This window comes from Megalops cyprinoides, chromosome 18 (genome assembly GCF_013368585.1).
Source record: "Megalops cyprinoides isolate fMegCyp1 chromosome 18, fMegCyp1.pri, whole genome shotgun sequence".
Taxonomy (NCBI): Eukaryota; Metazoa; Chordata; class Actinopteri; order Elopiformes; family Megalopidae; genus Megalops; species Megalops cyprinoides.
The window spans coordinates 7,287,068-7,309,819 of NC_050600.1; the positions used below are offsets into that span (position 1 = coordinate 7,287,068).

At 46.3% G+C, this 22,752-nt stretch overlaps 1 protein-coding gene across 2 annotated transcripts in view; it reads right to left on the minus strand.

Annotated features, from left to right (window-relative positions):
- Nucleotides 1-7,315: 7,315 nt before the first annotated feature.
- tesk1 (testis associated actin remodelling kinase 1) overlaps nucleotides 7,316-22,752 on the minus strand; it is a 28,030-nt gene continuing 12,593 nt past the window's right edge. For both annotated transcript variants that reach the window (XM_036551382.1, XM_036551383.1), the window contains exons 3-11: nucleotides 21,268-21,389; nucleotides 19,879-19,927; nucleotides 19,013-19,159; nucleotides 18,510-18,592; nucleotides 14,618-14,708; nucleotides 14,109-14,192; nucleotides 9,532-9,618; nucleotides 8,949-9,051; nucleotides 7,316-8,581 (exon numbers count right to left, since the gene is read on the minus strand). In XM_036551382.1, coding sequence (XP_036407275.1) covers nucleotides 7,530-8,581; nucleotides 8,949-9,051; nucleotides 9,532-9,618; nucleotides 14,109-14,192; nucleotides 14,618-14,708; nucleotides 18,510-18,592; nucleotides 19,013-19,159; nucleotides 19,879-19,927; nucleotides 21,268-21,389 — 1,818 coding nt within the window. In that variant the 3' untranslated portion in view covers nucleotides 7,316-7,529. The remainder of the gene's footprint in view (nucleotides 8,582-8,948; nucleotides 9,052-9,531; nucleotides 9,619-14,108; nucleotides 14,193-14,617; nucleotides 14,709-18,509; nucleotides 18,593-19,012; nucleotides 19,160-19,878; nucleotides 19,928-21,267; nucleotides 21,390-22,752) is intronic.

A 22,752-nucleotide genomic window follows, 5' to 3' on the forward strand; every position in this document is an offset into this window, starting at 1 on the left:
GTGAGTCTGAAAGGAGACCATGCCCATCGGAGGATAAGGTGGAATAACAGCAAGAAGAGAATGTGCAAAAGACTGGTAGAAAAGAGAGACTACATTACGTTACTGTTATTTATCAGATTCTCTTATCCAGAGCGACTTACTAAGGTTACAGTTTTTACATGTTACCCATTTACAGAGCTGAGTATTCACTGAGGCAATTGTGGATTAAGTACCTTGCCCAAGGGTACAGCAGCAGTGCCCCAGCATGGACTCTACCCTGCTCTTCAGCACTACGCCACACTGGCGCCAATGATAAGGAAGAGGGAGGACTTGGGGAGGAGAGGGGTGCTGCAGAAGCCGGGGGTGCGGGCTCACCTGGCGGTCCGAGGGGCGGAGCTCATTGTACACTGTAATGTCGGTCCGAGGAAACAGAATCTCAGAGAGAGGACAACAATTCCTAGGAGGGCAGTCTTTGATGGGCGAACATGGGAACTGCACGGCCGCGGTGAGATTGGTCCCCTTCACCGAGACAGTCAGGGTGGGGCGGCTGTAGACAGCTGGGAGTATGGGAAGGAAGAGTCATACACAGTACATTATATTACATTACATGCATTTAGAAGACACCCTTATCCAAAGCAACTTCAAGCACAATAGAACATAAGTGCATCCATTCAAGTTAAATGAGCCAGGCCAGGCTAACAACACTCACAGACCAGTGAGTGTCAGCATAACACCATTCAAGCCCTACCACAGGTTAACTTGAGCAATCTGACAGAAGCCAAGTATACTATGACACATCAGTCACTAGAACACAGAATCAAAAAAAAAACACAATACTACACGTAAAAGAAAAATCAAATACTAGAGATACCAGGTGTGTAAGAGTAGTAGTACTAATAAGAATACCTATAAGTACCTGGCGCTTCACTACTGCCACATCAAAAGCTGACCCTTGGAAAAACCGGTCGGTAAAGAGAGCATCCGGATGCACTCACTTTTAGCATATGGCCGGAATCTGGGCAACTCAGTCCACTTGGTGGTTCCATCCTGCCCCAGCCGGATGTAGTGATACAGCTCGAACTCCGACAGCATGCGGGAAACGTCACAGCTCCGAGAGGTCACCCTGACACACCCGTCCACCTCTTTCCAGTCTGCATCTCTGACGGGAACAAGGGCAGTCTCTGTGGGTTGCCGCGTTAAGAGGAGATAACAGCAGGCCTTACACAGCTTCCTACATAACTACTGGGCCTACAGAACTTTTACAAGCACTTTCTACTCACAACATTGTGCAAATAGCTACACCTGTGCAGCTCCAGAAACCAATGCAATCATGTCAGGCTTTAGCCTGCTCTGTGCCAATCATTGAGGGAGGTGAGACAGTGCTGTTCCATGCACACCGTAAAGGCGTTTTACAGCGACACAACATCTGCTGTTAGCTCAGTTATAATCAATTTACCTGGTGAAAGGTGTGAACGATCCAGTACAAACATCAAGACCAAAAGTTATTGTGGAAATGCCTGCTTTCAAATTGAAAACCGAGGGCAAAACGAGTAAACAGGAAATCCTAGAAAGTACCAAAGGGCTGCGTTTCACGTTGAAGCAATTATTTGGCAATAAGCCCTTAAAATAAAAAATGTGAATGTGATTTGGAAGCTGGCCGAATGGAAAAAAAGGTCCAGTGTGAAAAAAGTTTAAAAAAAAAACTGCATTAATCACCAGTGATTCATCATGGTGATTGTATCTTTCTGAGGTTTCTGCAAAACCACAATTGTTCGTATCTGGCACATCGATTTTAGTTCTTCCTCTCCAGCTGTTTTTCACCATTGTTGCCATCACCTACTTTCTTTCTTTCTCTCCATTCATTATTTCAAAATGCTCTGCAGTTCTGGCCATGAGCGTTTCTGTGTATTAAGAGAGCTGAGATGACTGTTTCTGTTGTAACAAGAATAAGTCTGGGGACAAAATAATCTACATTCTATATACAATGGACATAACCCACTAAAAGATAAAAACAACATACAGTATTTAAATGCATACATTTCCATCCTGAATTTGGATGAATCTGGTACACATCTGTTAAGCAAGGCTAATGAAAGCAAGTCCATAGACCGTTTTGCCATGGTTGGCATCTTAACTTGAGTGGAGAAATCTAATATAGTGACACGAAGCTTGCGATTAAAAAAAGTCAAAATATTCACCTTCAAACTGCAAAAAGCATAATAAATGTGGCAGTTCAAATAAGGGTCACTCAAGCCAGATGATGGCTCTTTTATGCCACAGTATCATGTACCTAGCAAGAAAGTTTCAAATGCAACAAAAAGGTAAATATAAAACTGATCTCCAATTCCTTTCTAGTAATCAGAATCATTTAATGCCTTGTTATAATTAAAATGATTTCATTGTAAAGTATGAAGACCACAACGGTAATTGTACTATATTGGATGTAATTCAGCAAAAAAACCCTGAGATGCAGTCAAGCAAAGCAGAGAGCTAGTTAAAAACGGGTGACCCTTATTTAAATGTAAACACTTGAATAACACTGAAGAACCAAAAACAGGTTTGAGGCAAATGAACAAGGTGAAGTTTTACCTTCCCCAATTTCAAGCCCACAAGGTCCCGCTGGTAATAAAGACGGAAACAATCCAAAGTGTTACCGCCTGATCTTATACAAGTCCCATTGCTTGAACTTTGGGCAGTGCTACTCGACAATTCTTTTCAAACATATTACTATATATGGGTTTCAGAAATTACGTTTGCCTTTTCGCTTTGATACATGAAGATACACACTACCTGCAGTATTCTGCACATACATATGTCCATACACGAACACTCACCCTTGTGTCTTCACCTGAACGGTGAAGGTGGTGTTGGGGGAGAGAGCGGCGCATTTCCACTGCAGCAGGCAGCCCAAATCCCTCAGTACCATTGTCGCGTTACAGAGGGCCAGTGCTAACCCTGATACAACACACAACACAACACACTCACAGCAACACACAGCACGTGTCACACAACGCACTCGAAATGACACACTACTCGCTAAGTTCACTGTAGCACACAAGCACTGAGAGAAATTGCACAGCATAGCAGGTGGTACCTGTAGCATTCTCTAACTCACCTGGACTCAACAGAGTGATGGAGACCAAAGCAAGGCAACATGAGGAGCAGGTCATTCCTCTCAGGGATGCCCCAGCAATGGCACTGCACTGCACTTACTGAGAAACAGGCAAACTGCTTTCAGGTTCCGATGAATCATTTTGGTCAGTCTTACTCACCAACATTTTGAATCTTTCCAATACATCTACGTATGTGCATGTGAGGTCTAAAACCACAGTGTTTCGTTCACGCAGAGAAGTGGAACTTTCATGACAGAAACACACGACATGGGCTGCCGGCTGCAGGCTTTCCCCTAAAATGAGGCAAACTCGTGCACTTACCTGGAGACAGAAAGCCACAGTGTGCGTGTGTGTGTGTGTGTGTGTGTGTGTGTGTGTGTGTGTGAGACAGAGAGAGCAAGAACAAGGAGGAGGAATAAAGATCAACACAGAGCATGGGTCCCATTTAAAGGCACGCCAACTGCTAAATGGAGCCACCGCCAGCCGTAAGGCCACAGCCGCGAAGGCAGACAGATGGAGAGGTTAGGAGGAGAGAGCGGTGGAGGTTCAGCGGGAGGAAACGCCACGGCAGGAAACCTGAACAGAATATCAGAGCGGGTGCGTACCCGAGGCTGGGGAGGAGCCGAGGCACACTGCACTGTGAGGCCAGAGGCGGGTGAGGAGAAAGCAAAAGAAACTGCGTCAGAAAAAGAGCCACGGCGGGGCGAGAGGGTGTGCATGCGCTTGCATGTTGAGAGAGAGAGAGAGAGAGAGACACCGAACACGGAGACTTAGGTGTGTTTTCTGGAACAGGTGACAGTGAGACATGGAAGCGATGACAGTGTGTGGGTTCAGAGTAACCCACTTGTGCTTGAACGCCCCAGTTAGCACGGCAGAGAGAGAGAAACAGCACGAGGAGACAGCCGGCGGAGTGACCTCTTCATCTGCACTTATTAGTTAGCTTAGCTGACACTGTGAGCGCATGACGACTCCATGATGCCTGTGGAAATTGTGCAAAGTATTGAATGTACAAGACTGACAGCACAACTTTCTGACACCGTGTTACTGCACACACAACAGCACCCTCCCCTGGACTGCATGAGAAAAGAATTCCTTTATACTTTGGAACGTGGGATTACGAATTTGAGGTTGTTACAATTACCCACACACAGCTCTTTTACATTCAGTGTTTCTTTTTTATTTCAGATTTCACTTGAATAATATGAATCCAAGCACAGCTTTATTGAAGCTGGTCTTTGCCATTCGTTTCCAATACTAATACAGTAAGTGCTTTATGGGAGGACAGGAAGGGCTCTGGGAGTGATCAGCCTCGTGTTCTCGATCTCGCAGGAAACATACGGCGCGAATAGGAGATGACACCAGATCCAATCGGCACAGCACTGTCTATCTGCTTTGTAACACACCGAGCAGCTGAATTTCAGTATCTTTTTATAGGTTTCAGGTGATATGAATTGCTGTCAATTGATTGAGATAAGATAAGTCTGCTGACTGGGATGTTTAGGGGCAAAATCCCAGTCTGGTTATGCTGGATATTTAAGGGTCCAGTCCAGTAATGTGTGGAGCTTTAGGGTCCAGCTTTTGGGAAGTTTTAGGGGCCTAGTTACAGAACTGAGTGCAGTGCCTCATTTAAGGAAAGAAATAGGGTCACGGAGTTCCCAGCAGATAAAACTTCACAAGTACATTGTGAGAAGTTCGTTCAAATTAAACACTTCACTGTCTGTCGATGGACTAGTCACTGTGGAGGCTTGCTGGGCTTGTTCGTGCTTTCTATGCTTGTGTGGGCCATATGGCATGTAGCAATTTTGAGAAAAATCCCCTTTTCCAGAACGCGAGTGGGAATTCTCGGAACCACCCGTGCGTGAAAGTGGTGGTACTAGCGTTCAAAGTGATGACATCATCTGATAAGACACCATGAGGGGACTGAGTCTGACACATGGGTTTTGTAAAGTGCATGCACTGATACATAATTATTACAAGATTCACAGAAATATATTTTGAATATTCAAGGTTTCCCCCACATGCATAGATTTCAGAGTTACTTATTCACTGTTGTGTTTTTTTTTTTGGGGGGGGGGGGGGTGGGGTGGTGTCATAATATCAGATATACCATGACTCTGTCATTATTCTTTGGGAACAGTATAATGGCTAGGCCTCATCAACCAGGGTCCTCCTTCCACTAGGGGGAGACAAACACACCAAACTTTGGGACAGATGGCAGGCTTCCAAGAGCATCAAGCAAAGTCATATAAACTCTGTACAGTAGTCCACGGAGGATAAAAATTCTGGTAACAAAATATACATTTCACTTTCCATTGCCTTATCATACACATTGTCTGACAGACACACGTACATAGAAAATATTTCCCAACACCACCCCTACCCTTTTCCAGGTACGCAGTTCATGAGACAACAGGTACACACACTTCAGTCATGAGGTGCGAGCGCACACACACACGCACGCGCACACGCACACGCACGCACACACGCACACACACACGCACACACAAAATTGCACGTGCACCCTGTGGAATCTGAGAGGGAACGATCTGTACAATACGTACAAACACAATGCTGGGACCGATTTCTCATGCAGTTGCTCCCACATCACACAGGCCGTTTACCGGCACACAGCTATGCACACACACACGCAACACACATGCATGACATGCGAGTAGAAAAGGACATGGGGAACACCACAGGCTCTTGGATAAAGAGCTGCAGGCCAGGAGAATAAAAGAGGCACCCGTTTCATTCATGTGTGTTCTACTTTTTCAATCTCTCTTTTTTCAAAGATGCTATTCCAGGTTTTTTTTTAATATATAGAACATATTCTAAAACAAGTATTCTTATAAAAAATATGATTTTCATCCCATTTAACTGAAAATAATTGCTTAGGGTAATCGCCTGAATAAATGTTTCATGCTCTCTGTGACCCTGGCAGGATTCCAGTTGGTTTAAGAGAAGGAGAGAGCCAGTGAAGCCTCTCGCCTGACATCACAATCACGCAACATTCTAAACCTCTCACCTCACAAGCCCTAAACTCAGGTCAATCAAAGCTGCAGTTAATTGTTGCTCAAGGGAACAGGTAGCCAGGCAGTGGAATTCAGCCTACCTCCCCTCTACCCCTGACCTCCACTGGCCTTGGTCAGCCTCCACGCCCTTTCTTGCCTCACTTTTAACCTGTAAAGCGGGACCGTCCTCTTTGATCTTATTATTAGCGCAGAGCTACAAATACCAGTGAGTTTGCAATACATATGCATGCATGTGCTCCACCACGCACGCGCACACACACACACACACACACACACACACGCTCCCTCTTCCTCTCTCACGCACCTCTCACATGCAGCCTTGCATACCACCTGCAGGGATCACCACATGCTGCATTCACACACAAGAGCAACTTCTCATCTCATCCATATGGTAAAAATGACCATAACGTCACCAATATTAACATCAACAACAATAATGGTAGTAATACAGATAAACCCAATTAATATCCCCTTCTTTAATGTCCCAAAACCCTTTATTGTCACTTTGCTTCTAACTGTTTGCCATTTCATATAGGGTTGAATGGCAAACAGGCCAAAGACGTAGACATCACACCAATATCACTTTAGGGACTGTTTAACAAGGCTGCACGGCTGAGGTGAACCCTTATAATAATATGCACACTCTCATATTGATTTTACATTAAAATATTAAAAATCCTTTATCTTGTAATAAGACTGATTGTTGCAGTTCTATGCCCTGGGTGAAAGTAATACATTTTGTAACAAGGAATGCATTCTGCAAACAAGCTGTCCAGCAACCGTATTTCTCCCTTAATTTACCTGCTACCTTATTTCAGTAATAAATATCTGACCAGCTGGCTGACGCATTTTAGAAGCTACCTGACTGGGGTTTGTGGACGTAAACTTAGCTTGACAGAGCTTGTCCGCTTTTGATTGAGCTCCTAGCTCTTTATGACACTGCATTTGAGTGTTTCTTTTTAAAAAATAAAGTATACAATGTAATGTTTTAAGAACAATATATTACTTCTGTTGTCTATGAATATATTACACCAGTGACAATTTCATAGGAGTAGTTAGCTACAAGCTAGCTAGGCAAAAAAAACCTCCTTCATCAAAAGATACTATACAATCAGTGCAAGATTACAGTAAAAGATGTAGAAAATGCAGTATTCATAATTAACTTTATTTATTTAAGTGATAAAACCATGGAATATATAGCAGTAGAACAGCACGCTTTTCATTTAACTTTTTCTCACGCAACACCATAGGAAATCAAACTCAGTGAATATCCCAACCCAGATTAACTTCCCCAAGTTTTAGCTGCACTGCAGTGGGGATATCAAGCAGGTTACACTATTTACAGTCAGACTGACAGTAGTGCTATCGGGAAAAAGAAACATCGTCCAGTAAGGGGGCCCCCCCTCTATGTCTGAGCCTCGGGGAGGGGCAGGCCAGGCTCAGGGGGTGTGGGGGGCGGGGCCAGGTTTTTGGGGCTGCGACACAGCAGTCCACGTGTCGCGTCCCCGTTCAGGTTCTTGTAGGGGTGGTGCGGGTTCCGGCGGGCGGCGCCCCGCAGACACACAGAGGGGAAGCTTAGCCCTGCCAGGCAGCATCCGGGACAGGAAATGACCTCATCCTGCTCCAACGTGGTGCTGCTGGAGTTGGGGAGGGGGAAGGGGACAGGGCCGCCAGTGGGGGCGTGGTACCCGTTGCCCCCCCAGCCCAGAGGGCGGCTGACCACCACCGTGCTGTTGTTGTTGTCCAGGTGGGGGAGTGGGGGGAGGGACGGGGGGCCGTTGGAGATAGGCGGGCCCCAGCCATTGGGCAGTGCAGAGGTAGAGGCGAGGGGGGGTTTGACAGGGGCTGAAACAGTGCCATCTAGTGTGTCGGGGGAGCTGGTGCAGTCCATGGGCTCACCCAAACCCAGGCTCTCCAGCTCCACTTCCTCTTCCTCCAAGCACTCCAGGGACACCATATCCAGGTCCAGGGGGAGGCCCGAGTCGTCGGCGATCGGACCCGAGTCCAGCTCCTCCGTCCTCTGTGCCCCACCCTCTTCCTCCTCCAGGCTGTCATTGTCTGTGTCGGGCAGTGTGCCCATGCCACCCGGCGCCCCCTCGCCCCTCAGCGCCGCCGAGAGCAGCGGGATGCGGCTCAGCTCAGGGGTGCAGGGCAGGGACTGGCAGCGGCGGTGGGCGCCCCGGGGGGGGTCGCCCCCCGAGGGAGAGGCGCAGGGATCAGGCGGCGGGGGCAGGGTGAAGGTCAGGGAGATGACCGACTTGCTGGGCGTGTCAAAGAGCTTGATCTTGCCACCATTCAGGTCGTCCCGCAGGGAGAAGGGGTTGACCCGGGCGGGCGTCCCCAGCAAAGGGGGCGTAGCGGGCGGCAGCATATCCGACTTGCTCCGCGACAGGCGCTGGTCCCCCGGCAGGCACAGGGATCTCCTCCGGTGTGGGCTGTCGTGGCGGGCAACAGGCCCTGAGAGAGGACAGACAACAGTGTTACTGGAGTACCATGCGGACACGCTCCACAGGAGGACACCACAGACCCCCCCTCCCTACCGCTGAATTGAGGCTCGCTTATCAATTCATGCAACACTAAACCCACACTGTGCACCTAAGGCTGTTACAAATCCTCTTCTCTGAGGGTCGTCTTATCTACGGTCAAACCCTCTCCTGTGCTCTAGCCAAATTTGCAGCCGACTAACGAACCTCAAAGGCAGATCTTAATAGAGGGGGTTTTAGATGAATCACAGCACCAGCGCAGTGTTTGATGAGTAAAGTAGCCCCTGCTAGGTGGAGACAAAAACCCCTAAGGCTCTGTCTTTCACCCATTCCTTACTCACCCAGAACAACCAGCTCCTTCTTCTCCTCCTTCTCCCTCTCCCTCTCCCGCGTCTCCAGCTCGATCACGATCTCTGTGAAGGACGGCCGCTTTTCCGCACACATCTAAGAGGGAAGAAAGAGGGATAGAGTGAGAGGAGGGAGAAATGGAGGGAGCCTGTTAGAAGGAAACAGTCCAGTGTTGGATAAGGATTTGGCATTTGGGGAAAAAAAAGATATGATAAATGAGAGACTGCCTCACAAAACCAGAAGATTTCGATGGAAAGGACGATGTGGACTTGTGGCTTGCCCTACAGCTCCTTCCAATAACTTTGCTTTCACCTTAGCAACAGGCTTGGCAACAGGCCTTTGGCAGCCCTTCCCACCCAAGTGTAAATATCTACATTCAGTGACGCATCCTTACTGATATCGTATCGCACCTGTGCATGCATGCCATGAATGACAGAGTGTGTGTGTGCGTATGAGTGTGTGCGCGTAGACGTATGTGTGAGTGTGTACATGCGCGTGTGTGTGTGTGTGTGTGTGTGTGTGTGTGTGTGTGTGTGTGTGTGTGTGTGTGTGTGCGCGTGCGTGCGCATCCCTCACATTGCAGCAGGTGACAGCCAGATCCAGGAAAGAGGGGGGACAGTCCCCTATCATGTGCTGGAAGGCCTCCACGTCCAAGCCGAAGTCCTGCAGGGCCAGAAAAAGACAGCCAGATCACAGCACTGTCATCTCTTTGCTGGACCACGTCAGACTGGATGGATGATTCTGTGGCTGCAGACACAACAGCATGTCCCTGCAGAGATCTACCCTTAAGTACACATTCAGCAATACATTTCTTTAATGAATCTCACAGCGGCAGAATGTCAATAGATGGAGGAATCACTAATGTCAAAAACTGATGGTAAATCTAGGTCAGTATTCAGTTATGATCTTTATTAAACCCAAGCGAACTCGGCTGAGGACTCTTCTACACTTCTGTCCACATTCTCACACCTCTGACAGTATCTGCTCTTCACACCAACCCTGAACTGTATCTGCAGCCAGCAGAAGGTGTATTGGTCTTGATGTGTTAACTAAGGCTGCCTACAGGATCCAATGCCAGACTCCTCTTGTGGTAAAAACAAACATGAAAGTGGACAGACAAAAAAAAAAAAAAAAATAGGCAGGGTGCAGTGTCACACAGTCACCACTGAGTGGCGCACACACTGCGGAACACTTCTTCGGAGAGCTCACATGGGGCAGCAGCAGCAGCAGCAGACACACTCGCTGTCTTATTCGTGCTTGGAAACAGTCAAGAGGGGAGCACTGAGGACTACACCTACGTACATCCAAAACATGCTCTGTTACAGGAGGTAACAAAGGTTGGACAAAGGGGTGTATACTGGGCTCCGGGTCAGAGGGGCAAAGCATATAGTAAAGAGAGCGCCAGGGTCTCTCCGATCATACCGAAAGAGGGAATGTTAGTGACACACACAGACTGACAAATACGCATGTCATATCTCACATTTAGACGTAGTAACAATCGTTCTATCTCCACCCTCCCCCACCGCACACTCACACGCACCTGCACCCAAGGGTATTCAGTTGGTCACACACACACACACACAAACACACACACAAACACACACACACACACACACACACACACACACACACACAGAGGTCCATTAGTGTGTGGGATGAAGGGGAGGGTGAGTCTGAGCTTATGAACAGTTCCCACAGGTATGCTCTGCATGTCTGTGTTCTCACAGCAGGACTGATATCTCACCGCTTATGACAGAGCGAGACTCTTTTACAGGCTTAGATAAGGCCCTGATGAGTGTGAGCTGGTTAATCAGCAGATAGCCATCAATCTCATATTATTCTCTGCACTTGAGATATACAGTAGGAAAGGGTAATGAGACAGACACCATCTCACAAACATATACTCATAAATCAGTCCATATTGAGGAAGAACCACACAAGCAGGCTTCCTCACTGTGTAAGAGAAAACGGCACTAGTGGAATTTATATTGACCATTTTCACATGTGGGTTTCCTTACTGCAGACGCACTCCTAACGCTTTAAAGCAGGGACATGCTTCAGAAATCAAGGAGGTGACATAAGCGAGAAGGCCTCTCTTTAATGATCACTGACAGTATCCCTCCACTTTAGAAACGAGGACTGCGGAGAGTCCGCAGGAAACAGTTCGCCCTGCTGCCGTGAGTGAGGGAGTGGCGTCCGGACTCCGGCTGACCGCATGACATTTGCGTAGCAGATAAACTGCAGGCCGTTATCCTTTCCCTCCGCGCTCTGGGTTTATGGCGATCACATATCACTGCTCCTGCCCCACATATCACTCCCCCCACTCCCCCGCCGGCTTCCATTTAACCACACTCCCAGCATTCATTTCCACATCAAAGCAGAGAGACCACATCTGTATGAATGGGTAGCGTTCCAATTTAGAACACAGAATTGAACGGCGTGGTTCTAAGAACACCGACACTGAGGCGCACAGAACTCAGAATGCAGGGACAGAGAAGTCGGGGGAACTCTTCCAAGATTCCACTTCTGCCAAAACCAAGGACACTACGCATGGTGAAGGTCACCACTTCTATACGCTTCCATCCTCTGTGCCACAGCATGCCAAGGCTAGGCTAACATGAGCACTTGCACTCCACACAACTTCAGAGAGATTTCACAAGATTCCTGCTGCTAGAGTCACCAAGTTTGTGCCAGGTCATGCTCATAAAGGATGAGAGACCCAAAGAGAGAGAGAGCCATTGCTTATGATAAATACTTAGTAATATAAAAATCCATTTTCAGTTTCTTATTTACAGACTCCAACTTCTGAGTCATCATGCAAAACTTCAGTACAGGTTCCAACAGTACAGCGGAGACTAAAACAGGACACCCTACCTAGGAGGTGCAAGAACAAAGAACTGATAGATTAAGTATACTCCGCCATATTATGCGCTTACTTTAGCCTGATCTTAGATCAGTTAAAAGCGTCTGTGGGCTCTCACAGATTATAACTATAAGATCACAGTTTCGACACCTTTCCCTACCCACGTCTCCCCAAGGCAGAGAAACCTTGAAACTGTAAGAGCACATTGGAACAACTAGAATATCTGAAGCCAAAGCCGCGCGAATGTCTACATTATGCGTCTGTAATGCCGAGGCACTTCATATGCATCAGAGTTGGAGAAACAATTCAGTTAAAATAGCCGTAACTGAAAGAAAAGGTTAATGCATTAGAAGAGGAGGACGGGGCTGTGCTGTGATCCAAGGAGACGAAAGGACAAAGAGAGAGAGGGAGGGGGTCCACACCAATGAGCAACTCGCTCACCAGGTGCTGTCACGTCAATGGGTCAGTTTGGAGTTGGAAGCAAAGCGTGTTTGTTCATTATTACCATGGAGGACAATGTGGCAACAGTAGTAGCAAAGATAAAAATCATCAACTGAACCAAACAGCATTGGCCGAACATAGCTGATAAGTTTTAAGACATGTGCACATGCTGTAATAAAGCAGGGATAATGCAACCAGCCATAATATATTGCTAAATCACCATGTGCAGTAAAATTCCTATTGGCTGTAGGCAACTCTTGTGGAGAGACTGAGCGGGAACATATCTCACAATTTGATTATTCGGAGCTGGGTACCAAATTCTGACATGCTAAACAAAACTCCCAGAATGTGATAGGAGAATTGTAAGATTGCAGGGACAATCACCATGACATTCTCTCACTCATACTATGGTGATGATATCAGCTAAAATCACAAACTATTAACCCACTTGTAACGAATCTCTGTTACTAAGACACTGACTACTGTATACATTAATGTTGAGTCAATTCCCACCCCCTAACATCTGATACCTCTAGTATTGGATATTTATTTTACATGTAGTCTGCAATGTATTTTGGATTTTGTGTTCTAGGGACTGTTGTATCGTAGTGTACTTGGCTTCCGTCAGATTTCACAAGTTAACTTGTGGTACGGCTTGAATAGTGTTATGCTCACACTCACCAGTCTGGGAGTGTTGTTAGCCTGGTGTGACACTGCTGCTCCTTTAAACTGAATGCATGTAATGTAATGAATTAAATCCACTACTGATCAAGGTGATATTACGTAAATGCAATCGTGTATGACCCTGTAACCATGGTGAATGTGTCTGATGACTGTGTGACAGCAGTGTATGTGTCTGACCATGATGACCTTGATGAACATGTCTGAATGTGATGACCGTGATTGCTGTAGTGACCTTGTCTGACGATGTCTCTCCATCTGCAATAGCTTTACCTGCTAGTCTGTACCTTGCCTGGCCAACCACTGAAACCTGGTCATGCAGTGCTTTTCTAATACTGTTGACTCTGCATGGTTTTTTCGTTTGTGTTGTACTGTACCTCACTTGTAAGCTGCTTTCAGTAAAAGCGTCTGCCAAATGAATAAATATAAATGCAATGCATGTAAATATACAGTCTTTAACTAGTAAGCTAGCAGCCTTCCACTATGACAGAATTCCTCATTGAGAACATTCCGTTGTAGATTGTGTATCAAGGGCACAGTACAAAAAGTAAAACAGTGTTTGATCATGCCTGGGCGCAGAAACAGCTCCATTAGATGTTGTAACATGCTTGATAAAGCACAACCTTTGCTTAATGATCAGCATATTGCTGCTTATCACACCTCGGTTTCACAGGCTTCTTATCAGCATATAAAGCTACCAAAGGGAACTGGCATGCAATGTTTTATGACGGCTCGGAGTCTGACAGGTTCTGCAGCTGCAGACTTAACTGGCCAGCTCCATTCATTTATTCCTGTCCTCATCGGAGGAAATTCCTTGCATAGCTCATGTGAGGGGATTAACAAAAGCACTTTCAGGAGGAGTGCGCAGACAAAGAGACAGGACCCATCCAGAGTGAATCATCCATTTCCTGCATCAAAATACGGTAGTTACGACTGAGAGGAACCTCAGAAACACAGAAGCAGAGAGTGGAAAAGAGCTGTAAGGTGGAAAGAGATACATGTATGCTAATATTAATCTGTGCACTCAAGACACCTCGCGCTTTACAACCGTTTGAGATACCCAGCATGCTTCGCAGAGACCAGACAGTGAGACCCAGAGCAGTATTACGAAATCCTCCTCTTCGCTTCTGCAGTGCTGTGCAAGGGGGTTGGGCCGTCTTTACTGTACCTCAGTGCGGGGCAGGAAGTCAGGGTCAGCCTGTATCCGAGCGATGACCTCACACAGGATAATCCCATAGGCGAAGACGTCCACCTGGAGGAGAGACACAGGTCCTCATGCACTGAGACAGCCACCTGGACACGATGCCCTTAACTCAACTACTGACGGATGCAGTGACACACCAGTTCAAACAGGCTAGACCAACGAATGAAAGTGAGACTGCGTTTCTAAGGCTCTCTCGCTAAATGAGGGACAGACAGACAAGCTGTGTTCAGCAAGGATGTGCCTCCACCTGTTAAAATCCATTCCCAAAACAATTGTGAAGAGATTATGTGAAGATGTCCATCTTTCCACCACTCCCTCATCTTAGACTCCCCTTCCATATCAGGGAAATCTTCCCTTTCCTCTCTCAGCACAATCTGTACGCCACCTTATACTATCACATGAGCCTGCCTCTGGCTCCCCCTGATCCAAAACTCAGGGCCCCAAGTCTTTTCAACGTCCGCTCCGTACTGTACCTTCTCGTTGTAAAGTTCTCCCCTTAACACTTCCGGGGCCATCCAGTAGGGGGAGCCCACGATGGCCAGGGGCTGTTTCTCAAGTCCGTCACTGTGGATGTATTTATATAAAAAAAAAAAAAAAAAATCCATTTCGTCATCTCTGCAGCTTGTTCACCAAGGTGACCGAAGGCACAACAGCATTAAATACATAAACATATTTCACCACCTCTCCGATTCGTTCACCAAGCACCAAGGTGACTGCCGGCACAACACCATTAAATAAAACACATTTCAACACTGCACCAACACATTTGGCTTGATTTCAGACCACCGATAAATCTCATCCCAGGCTGTGACACACGGTGAGAATCTGCCAGCACTCCTGGAGGTATACCTGCTACATGTGCTCCAAGGGTGACCACAATCACACACACCGGGCCCATTTCTTCTCTTTTTTTTTTTTTACACTACTTTTTTTTTTTTTTTTAAATACCCACCTACTCACCAACGCCGACTGAACATGGAGCTCGTCTCACCGTGACAAGCGGAAGCGCAGCGCAAAGGAGCATGAGATCTGCACAATCCGATGTGACTGCTTTTAACGTCACACAGGAAAAGCAATTTCTCAAGTCTTAAACTTTCTTTCCCTTTAGTTAAATAGCAAAACAGATCTAATGGTTTAATGCACTTGTATCTCTAGCAGCTAGCTTGTACCTTGTCTGGCCAACTATTGAAACCTGGTCATGCAGCACTTCCAATACTGTGGACTCCTTATGGCTTTTTTCTTGTGTTGTACTCTGCTTCACTTGCAAGTCATTTTGGACAAAAGGGTCAAATGACTAAATGTAAATGTAAATGTAATGCATACGGAGGCAGACACCAACGGAGGGCAGCTCCATCCCCATGACCTTCTCTGCACCTCACAGGCCCCCCCGAGCAAGCTGCGACGAGGGAACCCTAATTAACCCTCCCTGCCCTTGTCCCCAGCGGAGGCCAATTTGTTCTTCCGCCGTGGACTCCCGGTCATCCGTCGGCCAATGACGCCGCTGGTTCCAAATCCCGGCTGTGGCGCTTACGCCGCCCTAAGAACAAGCGCCTTTACTGCCTTTCAGCCAATCAGGGGCTCCGATCGGCAGGGCCTTTTCTGAGTGCCGCTGTTTACAGCCAAACAATCAGACGGCATCTGACTCGGGGCAGAGTAATAGAAACACCCTGCATGTAGAACCAGCCCGCACACAATGCTCGGTGGGAAATTGCTACTTCCAATCCACGCAGGAGCTGCTGCTGTTGTTGTTGTTGTTTCCTGGTACAGTAAGCTGTGTTACTGTATAAACAGGGCAGCGGGAGAGGAGAGCAGACAGCGAAAGGACGGAGGGGGACGGAGAGGTATGGGACGCAGTCAGACAGAATTATGACTCCCACTGTAAACACCATTTGGGGAAGTGAGGGAAATGTGGCCGCTCAGCCAGGCGCTGTGGAATAGTTTGTCCTTATATGGAGAGCTTTCATAAAACCCCCTGTACTTCCTCCCCCTTCTCCCTGTCCCAAAAAACACAGCTCAACGCACGGCACCGCTACACACCGAACACGGACAAGACACACAGACACACAGACGCACCGCGCAACACACACACACACACACACACACACGATCTCGTACACACACGCATACATCTGCACACACTCAGATGTGCACATACCGACAGACAAGCAGGCCACACATGACACACGACACACAGAGACACACGCACATCGTGCCGCACACTGTCCACAGTCAGACGATGAGACCATGAGAAGAGTGTGCGGGGGGGGGGGGGGGGGGGGGGGGGGGGTCAGTCACACTGCAGCTCAGAGCCACGGTGACACAATGACACTGAAACCCTGCATGCGGACAGAGGCTGGCCTTCATCAGAAAGGGAGAGGGTGTCACTTCTGGATCAACAACAGCCTTGAGTGGAAAGCAGTGGCTGGATGGGTCAGTTTACCACACAGCCTCAGTACAGAACGCTGCTGGGGGGGGGGGGCACTATATACTGGTTACATAATGCAGATTCCACTTGACTCTGCCACTAGGATACTGTTTGGTACTGTAGTGTGCCAATGGGATATTGTTGGTATTATACTGTGCCACTGGGATATTTTTAGGTACTATTCTGTGCCATTGGGATATTGTTTGGTACTATTCTGTGTGAGTGGAATATTGTTGGTACTATACTGTGCCATTGGGATACTGTTTGGTACTATTCTGTGTGACTGGGATATTGTTTGGTACTATTCTGTGTGAGTGGAATATTGTTGGTACTATACTGTGCCATTGGGATACTGTTTGGTACTATTCTGTGTGAGTGGAATATTGTTGGTACTATACTGTGCCATTGGGATACTGTTTGGTACTATTCTGTGTGACTGGGATATTGTTTGGTACTATTCTGTGTGAGTGGAATATTGTTGGTACTATACTGTGCCATTGGGATACTGTTTGGTACTATTCTGTGTGACTGGGATATTGTTTGGTACTATACTGTGCCATTGGGATACTGTTTGGTACTATTCTGTGTGACTGGGATATTGTTTGGTACTATTCTGTGTGAGTGGAATATTGTTGGTACTATACTGTGCCATTGGGATACTGTTTGGTACTATTCTGTGTGACTGGGATATTGTTTGGTGCTAAACTCTACTACTTGGAATGATGAATACAAATGACTAAACGTCAGTGTTATAAGCACAGAAGAGTTTGGGTGATTGTGAGTCATGCAAGCTGAAATTAAATATTGGCATGAGTGCTATTAATCCTAATAAAACACCCCCTTCAACACACACACACAGTGTGAGATTTTCACTAATTACAGTTAGTCATCTTTTTTTTTCATTAGTCATTTCAGTAAAATGGTAAAGTGTGATTACTTTTCTGGCATTTTTTTAGAGCAGTAATAGTTTTGCTGAGGTTGGAGGCATGATTCAGCCTTTTTTGTCCCACAACAGTTTTTAAACCTCTTACAGAGTTGATCCTCTCATTTCTTCAAGCCGTTGTTTCAGGCCATCAGTACAGATCAGATATCGCAATTTCACTGCTCTACCACAACCCCAGCCCTTCAAACAATATAGCCCATTATTATTATTATTGTTAATTATTATTATTTTCTCTCTCGCATCTTGAAATACATCTATAGACCCAGGTCCAAACACTGGTCCTTGGTTGCTATTGGATAGATTGCCTTTCATGTAATAGAGAGCACCCTCCATACAATTTGCACTGTTCCTAGGAGGGTTATCTTCAGTTCATCTTGGATGTTGATGTTGCTTGGAATCCTATTGGAAAAAAAGGCTTGGAAAAATTTACCAAGGCTTCCTTATTATTATTATTGCTATTAATTTGCTCAGCCAGTGCATCCAGACAGGAGTACTTAGTTTTAAAGTCATGGCTTTGTTTTTTTGCTGGGTTCTTGCTGATATAATTCACCTTACCCAAAGGCACACCAGAACTGCCCTGCCCAGGACAGGAGTCTGATCCTGCAACCTCCAGGCTACAAGTCCAGTTCTTCCAGAAAGCGGATGGCATTCATGAGCAGCAGAGCCTGACAGAGGGGTTTTGCGCAATATAAAATAACTTACATTGGTTGACAGTCCAGAACTGGGTGCCACTGGCTCACTATGATACAGACATTCCAAATCTGAGCTGTGCCACAACAATGGAGCACTGTGGAACACCGTCTAAAATAAACACTTCCTGATAGCGGCTGGTCACAAGAGGCAGCCTGTGTATCATGAAGCAGGCCCCGATATTGGGGAGAACATACATTGATGTGTCGGCGCAGTAACACCGACACTGAGAAGGTAGGCAGCGGAAGGCAGGGGAGCTATGTACGCTGACTGGAGGCAGATCTCCCTGACGGACGCAAGTACGCACCTGTAGTCTGGAATCTTCTCTGCCAGGCCAAAGTCCCCCACCACCGCACTGAAGAGCCCATTTTCACAGCGAACCAGACAGTTCTGCAATGGGGACAGGCAAAAGATTCAGCTGGGAAGGGAGGGGGGGGGGCACAGATCCTATCACCTACAGCTATACAAAAGTACAGACAGTGAGCTGTGTGGGAGAGCAGCCCCATACACCCAGGCACCTTGATGCCTACTACGTGTCTGTGAGTGTACATGTGCTATGCATCAGGCCACCCTGTGCCAAGTTCACCCCAAAATCGATAAATTCAGATGTGCTGCAGTATTATTGATCATCTTAGTCAACACTTTTACGGAGATGTTCACCTTAAAGAACTCAAAGGCTGCAGACACAGTGTATGTGAGTATATATATACTACATATAATACACACATACATAGACTGCACTTACATCTCTGTGTTAGTGTGTGAGCGTGTGAGAGGGCGTGTTTGTGTGTGCACCGCAGCATGCAGTACCTTAGAGGTGAGGTCCCTGTGGAAGATGCCCTTGCTGTGCAGGTACTGAAGCCCCCGGGCGATGTCCAATGACAGGCCCATCCTCACCGTCCACGACAGGTACATGTCGCTGTCCAGCAGCTGCTCCAGGTTCCCTCCGTTAATGTACTGTAACCACGGCAACAGCGCATGTCAGTCATGCTTCCTGAGTTCTGGAGCTGCAGGCCATCATTACCTTATTACCAGAGCACAGCTGAGGCATCGGACAGAATAAAACACCAGCTGCTGCCATGGAAACTACAGCATCGTCTCCAGAATGACGATGCTGGCACGTAATCCGGGTTGTAGTCACAGACACATGCAAGCGCACCACAAACACACACACACTGAGTCCGGGCTGAATTCCAGACATTGTCTCCAAGTTTTCACAGCGTTACTGGTCTCAGATGAGCAATCTGCAAGTGAGCAGTTTGCAGGATATGACATGCTGAGCACTGATCAGAGAACAGTGTTGCTGAAGGAAGAAGGGAGCACAAAGAAAAGTACAGAATGCAGTCCTCGCTTGCAGTACACCCTGATCAGTGGAGCCCCACTTCAGCATGTCACTGATGGCTGCAGGAAGACTAATATGGAGGCTCCATTCTGTCTGAAGCACAATGTGCCTATTAGTAGATCTCACCGGAGGCTCATTGCCCTCGAGTTGTACAAGTTGTGCTTTGTGCATGACTGCTCTTTGGGTAACGCATCGAACACCTTGACATGCACAGCCCTGTGTTGTGTGGTGTGTGTGTGTGTGTGTGTGTGTGTGTGTGTGTGTGTGTGTGTGTGTGTGTGTGTGTGTGTGTGTGAGAGCGTGTTTGCTGCATAACGGGCAGAGACAACTGTACCTCTGTCAAAGCGTGGAGCTGCCCCTCGTGTACACACACACCCACAAACCTGAGGAGAGAGGGAGAAGAGAGAAGGAGGAAGAGGGAGGAAAGAGAGAAGAGATATTATAACATCAGCACACTGACATGCTCCAACCTGCATTTGAAACAATAGAAGTATGTACGGTCACGGTGTAAGTCATATGAATGCAGTGTGAGCAGTGCCTAAGGGCTGGGGAATATTATATTACCAACAATTTCACACACCAACGTGTGTGTAACGGCAGATTCATACTTAACACACACACACACGCATACATGCGTGCACACACGCACTCACAGTCACTGTTGGGCAGGAGTCATGTCTGCTTTTTGTTCATACAGCACATACACACCACAACGATATGATAAGTTATCTTGATAACACAATAAATAGAACAAACAGGAGTATAATTAGATGTTCTCTTTTTAAAAAAATAAATAAATAAATAAAAACATTCAATGGATTATGGATTAATTTAATAAAAGGCTTCAATCTACAAGGCCAAAAATTTAGATGTCATTATGCAAATTAAATTTTGCTTTCAGAGCAACTCAAAGAAGAATGCAAAACAGGTCATTTGTCAAAGTTTATCAGACAGTTTATCAAACTGAAAATTGCCTGAGTAATTGGGTGTGAGGTACAGTTTCCATGATATCAGACCACCACAAACCCACAATGCTATACCTACAAAAAGTTATGTAAATACAATAACCACATTATCTCAGAGGAAAAATATAAATTACTTGCATTAAAAAATAATCTAATAAAACAATTTTGCATTTATCCTCTTCCACTGTGGTACATTAACTTTCTGTTCAAAGCTTGAAGAACACCGCAATGATAACATAAAAGAAATGACTTGGCATGTTGCATGTATCTGACAACAGTATCTCTGACATGTCAGAGCTTTTTCGGTTCCCCTTTCCTTTCAGTTCTGCTGGCTGCTGATACTGCAGCAAACTGTAATGACCACGGGAGATGAACGCTGGTGGGATTTTGTATATTGTTCCTGGGACTATATTTACATTGTGCCATGAGGACTTAGAGAGGATAATACTCTGTTTTCAAGAGCCAAGATTAGGAGCGTTGTTTACTTTTCCTTCACTGGTGGGGCGCCAAAGGAACTAAGACTAAATGCATTTTCCCCATTCAGTCTTCTGCGGGGCTAGCTGTGTTTGCAGAATTATGGTAAACATGCTATCCATTTCCCCTTTCAGCTCTCTTTTCAGGAAACGCAGTTCATCAGCAGTGGCGGAATAGCAGAAACGACACCTAATAAAACAGACTAATGCAAGCAAAATTTATTTAAAGGAGGGTTCTCCCCGTTTTCAGAGGCATGGTTTTGGCACTTGGTAAGGTGGACTGACCTGAGTATGTTGGGGTGGGACAGCCTGTTCATTAGCTGCACCTCTCTCAGCATGTTGGCCCTGTTGCTGGCCAGGGTGTTCATCTTCAGCGCCATCACCTGCCCCGTGATCCTGTGCTGGACCTGCAGGGGGAGGTAGAGCGCAGGTTTTTTTTTTGTGACAGGAGACCCTCACTGGAAAGGCTCCAAAGGATGAGCTGCAGAGCCACGTGCGAGATGGTTCCCTGCAGAGCAGAGACTCGGGACAACTGACCTGCATTCAGCGATATGAACAAGAATCACGGTCCGCACTAAGACATAAACCCTCACGTGCAAACACACATCCAAACACATTATCAACGGCAGAGAATATACAATATGCATGCCTCCCTCTCTGTTCAGCCATGTACAGTTACCCACCGCTGCCACTGTGTAACCCATCCACCAACCATTTCTCTACATCTCAGTCTCTGCATCAGTTCTGCCAATTTACTCACTGTTGCTTCCATAAAATGGATGCTAAAACGCCACCAGTTTATGCAAATATTAGAGGACACCCGCTCTCACAAATTCTGCCACAAGCGACTTCGTAGTCAAGAATTAGAATTTATAATTACGTCAAAATACACACAATGCCCTTTCTCTAAACTTAAAATGTTTGAAGTGACCCACTTATAAATTCTCAAGGTTGCACATCCCTGGAAACATTGTTCAGAGAGATCCATCATCCTAGGTCTGGTGCTAGAGGCTAGATTTAAATCCTTGGGAGTATTTAAGATTGCGAGAACCACCCTATCCCGATGTGACTCTCTGATAGCTTACTCTTTTAAGTGGCTGTGTTTTTCACAAAGGTAAATTTGACAGGTTTGACAGCTCCAAGAAGTCTGTGTTCAGTCATGCGAAGAACAGGACACAACTGTTATGACAGGCCTACTGTTAGTTTACTAGTAACACTTTGACTGGCCTCCATAGTTTCTGGATTTACTGAAACAGCTAAATATACTGTTAGAGGAGAATGTAAGCTTTCAGTGGATAAAAACATATTATGGTCTAATTCGGTGTAAAATCTCAACTCCAATTTGTTAAAGCCAGGCGTTTTCTACTTCTTACGTAAATGTGGGCAGTTGGTGTCAGTGAGATGCATAGGCTTTCTTTATGTTAGCTGCAGTAAAATAGTTAATATTAACAGTGAGTAGTGAGCTGAAAAACAACAAATGGTTATCCTTAATAAATGGGCACTGTGTCATAGTCTACATCACAGCTCACGCTTAAAAGGGAGAAGAAAATAAAAAAAAATTACATTTTGAATAATCTCCCACAAACCATCACCAGAGTCAACCAACTGCTCACTGAAGAGACCCCAAATAGTCCAGAGTGCCCCATGCAAGTATACTTCCAGTACCCCCCCCCCATATCACATTACATTCACTTATCAAATACTCTTATCCAGAATGACTTGTGCAGCTTATAACTTGCACATGTTAATCATACAGCTGGATATCTGCTG